Below are 16,989 nucleotides of genomic sequence, written 5' to 3' on the forward strand. Positions count from 1 at the left end.
CTAATTTTGTACTACTATGGTATATTCCGAAGGCATATGCAAACTGCAGAAAGTTGAAGATAGATTAGATTTGGCTACCTAGTAGGATCATCTTCATTCTTAGATGCTATGCATCCTTCACCATCCCAGTCATCCATCCCCCAGGACTTGCCGACAGGTTTGTGACAAGTGATTAATTTCAGATCAAAACAGACTAGCACTATGCTTCAGGTCCCAATGCTCTGTTGCCAGAGCAGGAGGCTACATGTGGCATGTCAAGATTCCATTTTCATATGCATGCTTAGCATGTGGCTTCCCACAATTTCATCAAGCTAGACTATACTCTTAGTGTGTGGAAGATTCATATTACTTGAGAAGTGAAAAAGACTTTACCAGGTAAGTAATTTATCTATCTAATAAATGTGTTCTATTCATAAGAATAGTTTAGTGCCACTATCACTCCCGAACTTGAAAATGCCTTCACTATTTTAGCTTTTCAAATGTACAAAAATGTTTCCCTTATATGGAGTAATTTCCTCCAGTAGGCAGCCTTGCCTGCCAGAAGTGCATATCAAAAGTTCAGGTGAAATCTCCTATAATTTTCCAGCTTTTAATTTTAATGATCTCAAAAATCATGGACAGCATGCGGCTCTCTTCTGGCAGCACAGATTTTTAAAAGTCACCAGTATGAAGTTTACAGTGGAACATGAGTCCCACATGTAGGCTTATGGTCACGTATGGAAAAACAAAAGGATATTTTCCTTGGCTATTTACTATCATAAGCTTAAGTTATAGCATCAAACGGATTAAGAACATAAGAAATAGGAGCGGGAGTAGGCCAATCGGCCCCTCGAGCCTGCTCCGCCATTCAATAAGATCATGGCTGATCTGATCCTAACCGCCAATCCACTATCACAGAACCATCTCCTGAATCTAACAGAATTAGACACACGAAATAGGAGCAGGATCAGGCTACACGGCCCCTGGGCCCGCTCCGCTACCCACAGGGCCATGACCATTCCGAACCTAGACTCTTGTCCAAATTCCTGCCTGCTCCCCGTAACCCTTAATTCCCTTTACTTCTAGGAAACTGTCTATTTCTGTTTTAAATTTATGTAATGATGTAGCTTCTACAGCTTTTTGGGGCAGCATATTCCATGGACCTACCACCCTCTGAGTGAAGTAGTTCCTCCTCATCTCAGTTTTGAAAGAGCAGCCCCTTATTCTAAGACTATGCCCCCTAGTTCTAGTTTCACCCATCATCGGGAACATCTTCCCCGCATCCACCCGATCCAACCCCTTCACAATCTTATATGTTTCAATAAGATCGCCTCTCATTCTTCTGAACTCCAATGAGTAGAGTCCCAATCTACTCAACCTCTCCTCCTATGTCCATCCCCTCATCCCCGGGATTAACCGAGTGAACCTTCTTTGTACTGACTCGAGAGCAAGTATGTCCTTTCTTAAGTATGGACACCAATACTGTACGCAGTATTCCAGGTGCGGTCTCACCAATACCTTGTACAACTGAAGCAATACCTCCCTATTTTTATATTCTATCCCCCTAGCAATGAAAGCCAACATTCCATTGGCCTTCTTAATCACTTGCTGCACCTGCATACTAACCTTTTGAGTTTCGTGCACCAGGACCCCCAGATCCCTTTGTACTTTAGATTCTAATAAAGTAAGAGTTTTTTTAAGAAGTGAATCTTGTATGCTGGTACAATTCCCTCCCACCTCTACCTCAAAGAAGTAAATAATTGTATTTTAGCATTACTTAATATTTTCATGCAATATTTCCATTCTAGAATCTTTCTGTGTGTCCAGAAGATGAATCCATCATTATGTCTTCCTTTGTAAACACTATGACTTCCTTGAGTGTAAAGCAAGGTGAGCTAACCATTCCTTTTAATGTATACTAACAGATACTTCAATATTTTGTCTACTTTGAGACTGAATTATGAAGAAAAGCAAATTTATGCTTTGTAATGTAATGCTATTTTCTTGTGTAATATCAAACATTTTTTTTTGCATAATATAGTTGAAGATGGAGAAGTATTTGATTTCAGAGGAATGAGACTGGACTGGTTTAGACTGCAGGTAAGAGCAGAGTGATTTTATTAGATGACTATGTTGAAACAGCATATTAATACAGTAAACTCTTTCTTATCCGGCACCTATGGGACCAGGATGGTGCCGGTGGTTGATAAAATTCTGGATAACAGAGAGGTATACCTACCAAGGCAATTTTTAACGCAAACTAAAATAAAAACCACTGACTAGCTCGGCCACCGCGGGAGACTCGGACTCGGCAAAACGAGTGCTGGATGGATTTGGCAAGATTACCGGTTATCTATTTTGCCGGTTATTAAAGTATTCCGGATGATTAAGTGCCGTTTAAACAAGAGTTTACTGTATATTTGCTCAAATAAATTTCCCTTTGAATTTAAGTGCCACTCTTAAGTTTTTAAAGCTGAGAATACATTTTCATGGTTTGGTACAATCAAAGGAAGCTCTGGAACTAATAAGATGTTGGTGGGGAAGATCTTGTTGCTTATCCTCCTCTTTCCTTCCCTGAATTGGAAAGCATGCTCATTGGTGTGAACTGTGTTACAGTCATAAGCAAAAATTATAATTTGGCTAACTAGAAGAAGTTCGTTTATACTTATTGGTATATTTTTAGGAACTTGGAGATTTCTCTTGCAATTTCCCATCTGTTTGAGCATCTATCCATATATTCTCACATCAGTTGACTTGTAAATACCATGATGTTGCAAGGAAAACAAAGCTGAAGTGGTTTTAACTATTTTGCTGTCGCAATTGATTTTATATTTTAACGGGAAAGGAATACAATAAATACTGTAATAACAACAGAAATTGCTGGAAAAACTCAGCAGGTCAGGCAACATCCGTGGAGAGAAATTTGAGTTGACGTTTCAGGTCGAAACCCTTCTTCAAAACTGGAAAGAAAATAAAATAGATCGAAGGCAGGGCTGCAATCGAACAAAAGGAAGTAAGAGACAATAAAAGGTATTCGAAACCAGACGAGATGCTAATAAGCCAGTGGAGACAAAAGACAGCTGCGATTAGGTGTGAAGTGTACTGGCAGGATAGGAGACAGCTGCCAGGTGGGAGAGAGAAACAAAAGGAAAGGAGGGGGGGGGGGGGGAAGGAAGACCCAAAACAAAGGGGTGGAAAAAATTATAAGTAAAAAAGTAATAGGGGCCGAGGTTATGATCTGAAATTGTTGAACACGATATTTAGTCTGGAAGGCTGCAAAGTGCCTAATCGGAAAATGAGGTGCTGTTCCTCGAGTTTACGTTGAGCTTCCGTGGAACAATACAAGAGGCCAAGGACAGTGATCTCCAAGTGGGAATGGAGCGGTGAATTAAAATGACAGGCGACCGGAAGCTCAGGGTCACCCTTACGGACTGAACGGAGGTGTTCCGCAAAGCGGTCACCCAATCTGCGTTTGGTCTCCCCAATGTAGAGGAGACCGCATCGTGAGCAGCGAATACAGTATACTAGATTGCAAGAAGTACAAGTAAATCGCTGTTTCACCTGGAAGGGGTGTTTGGGGCCCTGGACAGTGGGAAGGGGGGAGGTGTAGGGACAGGTGTTACATCTCCTGCGCTTGCACGGGAAGGTGCCAGGCGAGGGTAAAGGGCTGTTTGGGGTGATAGAGGAGTGGTCTAGGGTGTCTCGGAGGGAACGGTCCCTACGGAATGCTGAAAGGGGAGGGGAAGATGTGTTTGGTGGTGGGAATCACGTTGGAGGTAGCGGAAATGACGGAGGATGATCCGTTGAATGTGGAGGCTGGTGGGGTGAAAGGTGAGGACAAGTGGAACCCTATCGTTGTTCCGGGAGGGAGGGGCAGGGGTGAGGGCAGAAGTGCGGGAGATAGAACGGACACGGTCGAGGGCCGTGTCAACCACGGTAGAGGGGAATCCTCGGTTGCGAAAAAAGGAAGACATGTCAGAAGCACTGGTGTGGAAGATGGCATCGTCGGAGCAGATACGGCGGAGACGGAGAAACTGGGAGAATGGAATAGAGTCCTTACAGGAGGCGGGGTGGGAGGAAGTGTAGTCCAGGTAGCTGTGGGAGTCAGTGGGCTTGTAGAGAATATTGGTCGATAACCTATCCCCAGAGATGGAGACGGAGAAGTCGAGGAAGGGAAGAGTCAGAGATGGACCATGTGAAGGCGAGGGAAGGGTGGAAATTGGAGGCAAAGTGAATGAAATTGTCAAGTTCGGGGCGAGAGCAGGAAACGGCACCGATACAGTCATCAATGTATCGGAAAAAGAGGTGAGGGAGGGGACCTGAGTAGGACTGGAACAAAGATTGTTCCACATAGCCCACGAAAAGGCAGGCATAGCTAGGACCCATGCGGGTACCCATAGCAACACCTTTGATTTGGAGAAAATGAGTGGAGTTAAAGGAGAAGTTGTTCAATGTGAGAACAAGTTCAGCCAGGCGGAGGAGGGTGGTGGTGGATGGGGACTGGACGGGCCTCTGTTCAAGGAAGAAGCGGAGCGCCCTCAGGCCATCCTGGTGGGGGATGGAGGTGTACGTCCATGGTGAAAAGGAAGCGGTTGGGGCCAGGAAACTGGAAACTGTTAAAGTGGCGGAGGGTGTCCGAAGAGTCGCGGATGTAGGTTGGAAGAGACTGGACAAGGGGAGAAAAGATAGTGTCAAGATAGAAAGAGATAAGTTCCGTGGGGCAATAACAGGCTGAAATGATGGGTCTACCAGGGCAGTCCTGTTTGTGGATCTTGGGAAGGAGGTAGAAGCGGGCTATGCGGGGTTGGGGAACTATGAGGTTGGTGGCAGCGGGGGGAAGATCTCCAGAGGAGAGGAGGTCAGTGACAGTCTTGGAAACGGTGGTTTGATGTTCGGTAGTGGGGTCATGGTCCAGGTGGAGGTAGGAGGTGGTGTCGGAGAGTTGGCATTCAGCTTCCGCTAGGTAGAGGTCAGTTCGCCAAACAACAACAGCGGGTTTAATGACAATGTCAGGGTTGAATCTAAGAGAATGGAGTGCTGCAAGTTCAGAGGGAGGTAGGTTGGAGTACAGTATAAGGTATCTGAATAGCTGGAAAGAAATTTCCCAGAATTCTTTTATCCCATGGAATTTTTAAAAACATTTTTGCTCTCCCATGTCTGCTAGTGGATAGGTGCAGCCCTCTATTATTGAGGGTCATGTTACATAAATGAATGGGACAGGCTCGATGGACCAGCTGGACTTTTGCTGTCTGTCTTTTTCCTATGTTTGTATGCACCATGAGGATACTTCTCAATGCCTGAAATGCAGCAATAGAGAATAATCAGGCCAATAGACTGCAGCCTTGAAGTTAGACTTGAAGAAATTATTGCATTACTATCTATTATTTAGTGAAAAAATGATTTATACAAGGATTTATAAATTCCATCTGTAGTACAACAGATCAAACAAATTGAATTATTGGCAAAATACAATTTATGCAATGAAATTACAAACCATCATAGTTTATATTGGATTTCTTAAAAGATTTGGATCACGTAGCTTTGTTCCAACATTCCATAAATATAATTTCATTTAGTCATGTTTTTTCACAGGATTAGGTGACCACAATTGGATGATCTTGTATCCTGGTACTACCATCTGATTTCAATAAAATAAGACCAAATATTTGATTTGTGATTGAGAATAGACCACCCCTGCCTCAGCTCATCTGGTGCTGAAACCCTCATCCATGCCTTTGTTACCTCTAGACTTGACTGTTCCAACGCACCCCTGGCTGGCCTCCCACGTTCTACCCTACGTAAACTTGAGGTCATCCAAACCTCTGCTGCCTGTATTCTAACTCACACCAAGTCCCATCGCCCCTGAGCTCGCTGACCTACATTGGCTCCAGGTTAAGCAACACCTCGATTTTAAAATTCTGATCCTCGTTATCAAATCCTTCCATAGCCCCCCGCATAGCCCCCCCTTCCCCCCCCCCCCCCCCCCCCCCAATCTCTGTAATCTCCTCCAGCCCCATAACCCTCTGAGGTATCTGTGCTCTAATTCTCAGATTTTAATCGCTCCACCATTGGTGGCTGTGCCTTCAGCTGCCAAGACCCTAAGCTCTGGAATTCCCTCGTAAGCCTTTCTGCCTCTCTTTCCTCCTTTTAAGACGCTCCTTAAAACCTATCCTCACCTGCCTTAATATCTCCTTATGTGGCTCGGTGTGGCGTACTGATCACAGAAAGGACACAATCCGCTTTTCGGTCCGTAGACTATAAATCAGGCGTCATGCCTTTAAGAAGGATCACACCTTTAAGAAACTCTATCTGCAACATAGTTAAGCCCAGAGCGGGGGAGGGGCAGTCTAAGCTGTGCACTGATGAAAGACAGTCGGACTTGGTGTAGTCTCTGACGCCATTTTTGTGTTCAGCATGTGGCCTCAACAATTAAACCTTTTCTGTTGAACCTCTCCAAGTTCAGTATATTTTGTTAGGAGTACGTAGACTCCTACATTGGTGACCCCGACGCTCAGGACGACTCCTAAGCGTAACCATGGCTGACACAAACGCAGTTTCTGTGAAGCTGCCGGAGTTCTGGGAGAACCTAGCCACCGCCTGGTTCCTTCAAGCCGAATCGCAATTCCGACTCCGCGGCATCACCGCCGACGCAACGATGTACGACTACCTCCTCGCCTCCCTGGGCAGCTCCACAATCACGAAAGTCTGGACAACACTACAAAACCTTTCGGAGGAAGGCAAGTACGCACATCTCAAGGCCGCGCTCCTTAAAAAAAATTCACAACCTCCCAATTCGTGCGCAATTGCCACCTCCTCAACCTCCCGGGCCTCGGTGACTCCACGCCGTCCGACTTGCTCTCACATGCTTGCTCTGACCGACGAGAAACCGCCCGGCTCCCTCTTCCGCACGCTCTTCATCCGCCAACTACCCCCCAGCATCCGCCCGGCGATCGTGGCATCCAGCCTCACGGACCTCGAGGACCTGGCCAACGAAGCCGATAAGCTCCTGTCCGCCGGCTCCAACCACGCCGTCACCCCCGACCTGGCCTCCGCAGCGTCGGCGCGCGCTCCACCCTCTATCGCGCAGCCGCACAGCTCGGCCACGAGGCCCCCCAGGCCCCCACGTCCCCCAAGCCGTCCGACCCAGGGCTACTGCTACTTCCATACCCGGTTCGGCGCACGGGCACGCCGCTGCAGCCATCCCTGCACGTTTCCAACCGCCCCCACACCGGCCTACACGATGGCCGTGGGGCAAGCAGGCGTGCTGCTGTACATTACGGACAGCGCCTCCAGACGCCGTTTCCTATGCGACACGGGCGCGCAGCGCAGCATCATCCCCGCGTCAGCCCTCGAGATCCAGCGAGGCGGCCGCGGCCCTGCGCTGGCTGCCGCCAACGGCACCGACATCCGGACGTACGGCACCCGCACCGTCACCATCGACCTTGCAGGCCGCCGCTACCACTGGGAGTTTATCACCGCCAAGGTGCTCTCCCCGCTCCTCGGTGCGGATTTCCTGTGCGCCCACGGCCTGTTGGTCGACATGCCTCGGCGCCGCCTCGTGGACATGAACACCATGTCACCTATCCCGGGCGCCATGGCCCCCCCCCCCCCCCCCCCCCCAACCCGCCGAAATGGTGTGGCAGTGCCGCACCCGCTCAACGGACGACTACTCAGCACTCCTGGCTGAGTTCCCAGCCCTCCAACCCGACCTTCTCCGCAGAAGTTGCTAAGCACGGGGTAGAACACTTCATCCCCACCACAGGCCCACCGGTGTATGCCCACGCCCGCAGGCTGGACCCGGCCAAGCTGGAGATCTCGCGGGCCGAGTTCGCCACAATGGAACAGCTCGGCATCATCCGCCGCTCCAACAGCCCCTGGGCCTCCCCACTCCACATCGTCACCAAACCCGACGGGGGATGGCGCCCCTGCGGGGACTACCGGCGCCTAAACAACGCCACCACGCCGGATCGGTACCCCATACCGCACATTCAAGACTTCTCGGCTAGACTGGCCGGCCGCTCAGTCTTCTCCAAAGTCGACCTGGTGCGCGGTTACCATCAGGTGCCAGTCCACCCCACGGACGTCCCCAAGACGGCCGTAATCACCCCTTTTGGGCTATTCGAGTTCCTCCGAATGCCCTTCGGCCTCAAAAACGCGGCCCAGGCCTTCCAGCGGCTCATGGACTCGGTCCTCCGGGACCTGAAGTTCCTCTTTGTCTACCTGGATGACATCCTGGTAGCTAGTTCCTCCAAGCAGGAACACATCGAGCACCTCCGCACCCTGTTCCAGCGGCTCAGTGAGCACGGGCTCATCATCAGCCCAGCCAAGTGCCAATTCGGCCTCAGCAGGATCGAATTCCTCGGCCACCACATCACGCAGGACGGAGCCATTCCCCTGCCCGCCAAGGTGCAAGCCGTCCAGCAGTTCCCCCGGCCTACCACCATCAAAGGCCTCCAGGAGTTCTTGGGGATGATCAACTTTTACAACCGCTTCATTCCCGGAGCGGCCTCCCTCATGCGGCCCCTATACGAAGCCCTCCGGGGTAAGAAAGACAGAATGGCGATCGAGTGGTCGGCGGACATGTTGACCGCTTTCGACTCGACCAAAAAGGCGCTCGCCCACAGCCCAACGCCAGGGTGGCCCTCACCACGGATGCCTCCGACCACGCGGTCGGCGCCGTGTACGAACAGTGGATCGACGGGGCCTGGCAACCGCTGGCCTTTTTCAGCCGCCAACTGCGCCCCCCGGAGGCCAAATACAGCGCCTTTGACCGCGAGCTCCTTGCACTGTACCTGGCAGTCCGCCATTTTAGATTTCTTCTGGAGGGCCGCCCCTTCACCGCGTTTGTCGACCACAAACCCCTGACATTCGCGATGGCAAAATCTGCGGACCCGTGGTCAGCCAGGCAACAACGCCAGCTCGCCGCGGTGTCTGAATTCACCACGGACATCCGGCACGTCTCCGGTCGAGACAACGTGGTGGCCGACTGCCTATCCTGCCCCGCCGTCCACGGCGCCCACCTGGCAGTGGACTATGCTCAACTGGCAGCGGAGCAACACACCGACCCCGATCTGCTCTCCGCGCCCACAACCCTCCCAGGGCTGCGACTGACCGATGTCGCCTGCGGCCCGTCCGCCGTCACAGTCAAATGCGACACCTCCTTGGTGCAACCCCGTCCTGGCGAAAACGGGTCTTCGACATCGTCCACGGCCTCTCGCACCCCGGCACCCGCGCGTCCATTAGACTGGTGGCCAACCGATTTGTCTGGCGCAAAGATGTGCGCGTCTGGTCCAGATCCTGCATAGCTTGCCAGCGTGCCAAAATCCACCAGCACGTCAAAGCCCCACTCGAGTTCACCGTGCCGGAAAGAAGGTTTGACCACGTCCACATCGACCTCGTCGGCCCCCTGCCGCCATCACAAGGTCACACGCACCTGCTGACAATCGTGGACCGTACCACCCGCTGGCCCGAGGCCATTCCACTGACGTCCACCACCACCGCCGACATCGCGAGGGCGTTCATCGGGACCTGGGTCGCTCGGTTCGGCGTCCCCTCCGACATGACGTCGGATAGAGGCCCGCAGTTCACCTCTGATCTGTGGGCCGCCATCGCCCGAAACCTCGGGGTGGCCGTTCACCGCACCAGGGCTTACCACCCCCAAGCCAACGGACTGTGCGAGCGATTCCACAGGTACATGAAGGCGTCTCTCCGCGCCAGCCTCGAGGACGAGGCTTGGATCGACCGCCTCCCGTGGGTGCTACTTGGCCTACGCTCCGCGGTCAAGGAAGACCTGCGAGCCTCGGCGGCGGAACTCGCGTACGGCCAGCCGCTGCGCGTACCCGGAGAGTCCCTGCCCACCGCCACGACCCCCGGTCGGCTGACCAGCAACGCCGCGCTTTCGCCAACCGAGCACAACAGTTCGCTCCGGTACCCACCGGCCGGCACGGCGAACCGGCAACCCGCGTACCACCTAGCCTGCACATGGCCAAATTTGTTTTTGTGTGCCATGACGCCCACCGAGGACCTCTACGGCCCCCATACGACGGACCCGACAAGGTACTCCAGACGGGGAACAAGTTCTTCCTCCTCCAAGTGGGCGGCAGAACTGACAAGGTGTCAGTCAACCGGTTCAAGCTGGCGCACCTAGAGCCCGACGAACCCGTTCAAGTGGGCCAACCCCCACCGCGGGGCAGACCGCCTAAGAGCCCGACGCGTCCGACCACCCCGCTCCAGACACCAACCGCCAAGAGCCGTTCCGGCCGTGCCATCAAGCCGCCACGCCGGTTCGTACACTCCCTACTAGCGGATTCTGGGGGGAGCTGTGTGGCCTACCGATCACAGAAAGGACACAATCCGCTTTTCGGTCCGTAGACTCTAAATCAGGCGTCATGCCTTTAAGAAGGATCACACCTTTAAGAAACTCGATCTGCAACATAGTTAAGCCCAGAGCGGGGGAGGGGCAGTCTAAGCTGTGGACTGATGAAAGAGAGTCGGACTTGGTGTAGTCTCTGACGCCATTTTTGTGTTCAACATGTGGTCTCAACAATTAAACCTTTTCTGTTGAACCTCTCCGAGTTCAGTATATTTTGTTAGGAGTACGTAGACTCCTACATCGGTGTCATTTTTTTAATACTGCTCCTGTGAAGCGTGTTGGGACGTTTTACTATGTTAAAGATGCTATATAAATACAAGTTGTTGTAGTACAATAAGAGAAAAACTTCAATTGCTAGAAATCTGGAAAAAGATAGAAAATGCTGTAAATAAACACCCGGTCCATTATCTGTAAGGAGAAAAGGTGCGTTGATGTTTTGTCAGAATTCTGGTTAAGAATCGATACTCATTCACAGATGCTTACAGACCCGCTGAGTACTTGCAACACTTATCTTTATTTTGGGGTTGATGAGCAGTTTAGTTTTCCTTTGGGTGGCACAGTGATTGATTACAGTCACTGATGTATTTCCACTGATGTTTAGTTTTAACTATCATAATCTCTATGTCTATGCATTTACTGTTTGGTTTGCTTATATTAAACTTGCAATTGTGTAATCCTTAATTTAGTCTTGTATACTATATTTTGTTTGAGTACAACCCTCTGGTATTGCAGTTTTAAACTTTGCAGCTATGGCTACCTGGCTCTTAGCTAGAGAGAGGGACGATCCTGCTTGGCTTCCTGAATTGTACTGAGGTAGCTGATCTTGGATATTGCAGCCAGATAGGGACTGCAAATGGTGCATTAGCTCACCTGGGCTAGAATAGGGCAAATCCTGCTCACCAGCAATCATAAAACTTGTTAACATGTGGTCTAGTTTCACACATACTAACTTGATTGAGTTCTTTGATGAAATAATGGAGAAAGTTGATGAGGGTACTGCAGTTGATATTGTGCATTTGGACTTTCAAAAGGCATTTGATAAAGTACCACATAATAGACTTGTTAGAAAAATTGAAGCCTGTGGGATTAAAGCAGCAGTGGCTGTGTGGATACGTAATTGGATAAAGTACAGTAAGCAGAGAGTAGTGGGGGAAGGTTGTTTTTCAGACTGGAGGGAAGTGTGCAGTGCTGTCCACCAGGGGTGGGTATTAGGACCACTGCTCTTTTTTGATGTATATTAATAACCTAGACTTGTGTATAGAGGGCATAATTTCAAAGTTTGCAGATGACACAAAACTTGATAAAGTAGTGAACAGCAAGGAGATTGTAACAGACTTAAGGACATAGATTGGTGAAATGGACAGACATATGGCAGATGAAATTTAATGCAGAGAAGTATGAAGTGATACAATTTGGTAGGAAGAATGAGGAGGGGCAATATAAAATAAATGGTACAATTTTAAAGGGGGTGCAGGAACAGAGACCTGGGGGGGGGGGTGGGGGGGTGTACACAAGTCTTTGAAGGTGGCAGGACATGTTGCGAAGGCTGTTAATAAACATACGGGATCCTGGGATTTATAAATGGAGGCAGAGTACAAAAGCAAGGAAGTTATGCTAAACCTTTCTAAAACACTAGTTAGGCCCTAGCTGGAGTACTGCGGCCAATTCTGGGCACCACACTTTAGGAAGGATGTCGAGGCTTGGAGAGGGTGCAGAGGTGAATTACTTAGAATGGTACCAGGAATGAAAGACTTCAGTTACGTGGAGAGACTAGAGAAACTGGGGTTGTTCTCATTAGAGCAGAGAAGGTTAAGAGAAGATTTGATAAAGGTGTTCAAAATCATGAAAGGTTTTGATTGAGTAAATAAGGAGAAACTGTTCCCAGTGGCAGGAGGGTCAGTAATTCAGGTAGCTGGCAAAAGAACCAGAGGTGACATGAGGAAACATTTTTTTACACAGCAAGTTATGATGATCTGGAATGCACTGCCTGAAAGGGTGGTGGAATCCAATTCAATAATAACTATCAAAAGGGAACTGGAGAAATACTTGAAGGGGAAGATTTTGTAGGGCTATGGGGAAAGGGCAGGGGACTGGGACTAATTGGATCGCACTTTTGAAGAGCTGGCACAGGCACAATGGGCTGAATGGCCGTATCATTCTATGACGTAAAGAATTGCCTCTTGGCTGAGGTACTGGAGGTAGTTTGTAGAACCATACCTCAGCAAGTTCAACATGTTCAAGACCATGGGAAGGGGAAAATTGGCAGAGGAATTTAAAAATAGTTTGTATTTCCATAACACAGTATATTTGATGCAAAAAAACACTTGTTTTGTTTACAGGCTTACACCAGTGTTTCCAAGGCTTCTCTTAATCTGTCAGACCACAAGGAGCTAGGAAAAATGATGAATACTATTATTTTTCACACAAAAATGGTAGATTCTTTGGTTGAAATGCTCGTAGAAACGTCAGATCTCTCTATCTTCTGGTGAGTGCTTATTCTATTTCTCATTCCCATGAATAAGAGCTTGGTTTTTAATGCCTCTTAGAGTAGGAGCAGCAGCAATGTGCCCTGTAAGCGGCGCTTTGTTCTGCACGGCCTGTTTCTTTAAGTGGGCGGTCCCTTTAAATTTCCGCGCGTGCGTGGTATTTACAATGCAGAAGTCGGTGAGCAGCTTGCGCTGAACCTTTCCCTTTGCACGGCGGCGCAGCTTAGTGTGAACATCGAGCAGCAGAAGACATTTTAGCAGAGAAACCATATGCCTGTGTTTTAAGGCTTTCACTTGAGGGGAATAAATTTAAATATTCACAAGAGCCTATGGGAACTGGTGCTTTTGAGCAGAAAATAATTGGTACTTGTTTACCTTGACTTCAAACTTCCACTACACTTTGGTAGATGCTTGACAAAGCGTATAGTCCAACAGTATTCTTTGTTTTTGTATGTAGTACATGAAATTTTCCAATACGGGCTATACAAATAAATGAAAATGTGTTTTTGTATAGTGTCCGGCTTGGCTCAATGCTCGCACTCTCTTTTGAGAGTCAGATGGTTGTGGTGTTAAGCTCCATCCAGAGACTTGAGCATTAATCTAGGCTTATACTTCAGTGCAGTACTGAGGATGTGCTGCACAAGTCAGAGATGTCATCTTTAGGATGAGGTGTTACAATATGCCATAGCACTAATCAAAGAAGAGTATGGGAGTTCTCCAGGTGTCCTGGCCAATATTTACCCTTCGACCAATGTCACAAACAGATTTTCTGATCATTTATCTCATTGCTGTTTGTGGGAAATCATGGACAATCGCATAGTGCATCTCAACAGTAGCATCACTTAACATAGCTAGCATTAACAAACATTGATTGCTGTTTTTTAAATGATGGTGCTAATTCAGAAAATGTATCTTTCTATAATTTTCCCGTGTACCTATCCTATTTCTCACCATGGTTTGCTTCATAGTGTCTCCAAACTTTGTATTCTTTCACCACAGCTACCTGTTGATTATAAAGCAAGCAAGTGGGCTTTCCATTCATGTCCACAAAGTAACTCGTGTGAATGTTCTGGTAATTTCCTTAATTGGCGCTGCATGTGTTCTAAATTACAAACTGCGCAGTTTAAGAGTGGAGAGTACAAAAGTGACAGTGAAGACTATTGACACAACTTAAAAAGAAATTCTTTTTGTTTTGAAGAAAGCTAGATTTTCTTTTATAATGTACTGAAGCTGCCTGTAATTGATTTTCTTGAGTGAATCAGTAGCATGGGTTTGGCTGAGGCTAAATAATTTTTATTTAAAATTAAATAATTGAATTGTTAGATTTATTATCACCATCAGTAAAGTAAATGGTGGAAATAAAAGCTTATCAATGGATTTAGGCATGGGCACATCTGCCTCTCCAAGATTTATAGCATTAAAATCCCAGCCACCAGGACAGCCTCCCCCTCCAATCCCATCTTTCAGCTGTTCTCCTTTGTCAGAACCTGCATCACAGTCATGAAGTCATAATAGTGTAGTTGTAACAAAATCACTAAAAAAATCAGCATTTTTCTTTCAAACTAAAGTGCACCTCCAGAATTCTACATATTAAAGATTGGACTACTAGCTCCAAGTTACTTTAGTTCAGTCTGTTCTGGATGGTTTTACTTTACTAACTCACCTTTTCCTTTTCTTACTCCTCCAAATCGGGGGGGAAAAAGGAAAGTGCCTGGGAGTGCAATGTGTCGCTGGTCCAACATACTGTACAATACCTTGCTACCTAACTATTGTGGGATCCAGACTTTTAATCACCTACTCCAAAAATAGTTTACACCTGGACCCATCAAGGCAAGAACCCAGGACCAAGACTAATTTGACTTTGTCAGCAGGCTATGCAGGATTGACGTATGAAAGAAAAGAACAATTCCATTCACTGCATTACATTTCTGAAATAGATATCAATCCATCTCGCTATTCTTCCAAACATTTAAAAGCAAGAGTACATTGAGGAGTCCGATGCACTTCAAAAAAATGATTACAAATATGTTACTTAAAAATAATTTAGAAACATAATCCCCATTACCAGGACAGCTCGTCTCTCCCTCAAATTTCATTTTTCAGCTGCCCCCCTAGCTGCTGATTGAAGCTCTGGCTCCAGCTGCAAGATCCCAAATGAGGAGCTGAAAGTTGAGATGGAGGCATCAGGCCCTGGGATGTTGGTGGGGTTTGTTGCCCTGAGAGAGGAGCAGAGGGAGTGGGGCTATAGCTGTGCTGCACACTGCTCCCCTCCCCTCCCCTACTCTGAGCTCCACGTGAGTGGTGGTGCTTGGAGCCTGCAATGTAAAATTGGGGCGTGTGGCTCCCCATTTGCAACCCCAGTGACCCAGTGCCAAAAGGCAGCCATGACTGACAGGACTCGAACTGGCAGCACCCACCCACTGCCTGGCTAAACCCTGCCCTTGCACTCGTTCACCCGCAGTGTAAAACACAGCTGCTGAGCCCGCAGTCAGTGTTCTCTACTGAGTTGCCATGTTCTAGTGCGTAACCACAATGTTAGGACTATCACATGCAGGTATGACTCGTGCACCAGCGCGGCTCGCAGACTATTCCCACACGTTGTAATCACATAGGCGTGCTGGCCGGATTAAACTGTTCGCAGTCGCATCCGGACTATGGACTGTACATTTGACACCCTTGATATACAGGGAAGCTGCTCAGTCCACTCCACACAAATCTAAAACCAGACTGAGCTGCAATGCCAACACAACAAAAACTTAGAAATTGGAGAGGCGATGTGGGGAATCGAAACTTATGCGTGTGTTGAAATCTGTAATATGCTTAGGTTTAGGTGGCAATAAACCAAGCTTTGTTTTTCTGGTTTGGTTTTACCTGAGCCCCTTAAGTCTATTGCTGCTATGTAATGTTATCATCGATTCATTTTTGTTTTAATTTCTGTTCTCATCTCAGCCATGGATGCTATTGCTGGGAAGGGAGTAGTTTCCATTTCAGCCACACGCTACTGCACCAGGTGACATTTTCAGTTCTCGTATCATCCTTTCTGGTGGCCTTTCAGATTGCTGGTTGTGTACCAAATCATGACCGCTTTGTGCTGAGACAGCAGCCACTTGGAACTTAGGGCCTTTACAACTAGCACAGAGGAGGCATGCAGCCAATTGTTCTCGGCTGATTTCAAACCCAAAGCCCAGAGGTGAAAGTATGGTGTGCTGCTCCACTGTGCCACCCACTTTCTCAGCCATTTGTTCTCTTAATTGCGTTAAGGAATAGTATAAAAAAAGCTTTCCTTGAATTTGTTAAGGTACAAAAACAAATTGATAGTGTAAAGACTTGCTCATACATGAATCATACCAATCTGTGGTGACATTAAAAATATCACAGGCGTATCTTACGATTATCCTGTGTACAACACAGATACCACGGTCTATCCTATTGCTCTTACTACTTTATTTTTTTCTTTTCAACCTCATCAGTGATCTATCCAATTTTCCATTCCTAGTGCAAGAAAAACATGACACATTAGATTAGTATCAGAAGTTTGGAAGATTTGTATATATGCAGCTTATTTTAAATTTCTAAAATAAATGTTGGTACCAAAATCTTGATCACAGACATCCTTTGCTCTTCCTTTAAACTTTAAACAAAATGCTGCACAACATATTGGAAAATACTTGCAATTTCATATTTGAAAGGGTTGAAGAAGATTTTTGTATTGAGCAATATTTGGTTATGTGGAACTGTATTTACTGTTTGTAAATGTATTGAAGTGCTGTTTAATGCTCTTAAGCTTTTACAGTCGTGCTTTTGAGAAGATGTTTCATCAGTGCTTGGAGTTGCCCTCACAATCACGGTATTCAATTGCTTTCCCACTGGTTTGCACACATTTCATGAGTTGTACTCATGAATTGTGTCCTGAAGAGGTAAGGTTGTTTCTGTTTTATATAGTCTCAGTTGTGTGTATTTCAAAATCAAGTTTTTTCCAACAAAGTTAAAGAAAGGATTGTGTAGCTATAAATAGATCAGGGGGCCACTTGTGGCACCTTTCACCCTCATTTGTGGCCCTCTGAATATTCCAGCCCATTGAACTGTGGAATGTTGCCAGAGCTGAGATTCTACATCGTGTTCTCTCCTACTCTCTCCACATAGGAAAACAAG

General features: G+C 47.6%; 1 protein-coding gene across 8 annotated transcripts in view; it reads left to right on the forward strand.

The window, feature by feature from the left end:
• nckap1 (NCK-associated protein 1) overlaps positions 1-16,989 on the forward strand; it is a 247,554-nt gene that overhangs the window by 113,751 nt on the left and 116,814 nt on the right. For 7 of the 8 annotated variants that reach the window (XM_085985938.1, XM_085985932.1, XM_085985931.1 and 4 more), the window contains 4 exons: positions 1,788-1,869; positions 2,021-2,079; positions 12,691-12,836; positions 16,622-16,754. In XM_085985938.1, the coding sequence (XP_085842064.1) occupies positions 1,788-1,869; positions 2,021-2,079; positions 12,691-12,836; positions 16,622-16,754 (420 nt within the window). The remainder of the gene's footprint in view (positions 1-1,787; positions 1,870-2,020; positions 2,080-12,690; positions 12,837-16,621; positions 16,755-16,989) is intronic. The other variant, XM_085985933.1, reaches the window with a different exon arrangement.

This window comes from Somniosus microcephalus, chromosome 4, assembly GCF_052327205.1.
Source record: "Somniosus microcephalus isolate GS21.2 chromosome 4, FLI_Smic_1.0, whole genome shotgun sequence".
NCBI lineage: Eukaryota > Metazoa > Chordata > Chondrichthyes > Squaliformes > Somniosidae > Somniosus > Somniosus microcephalus.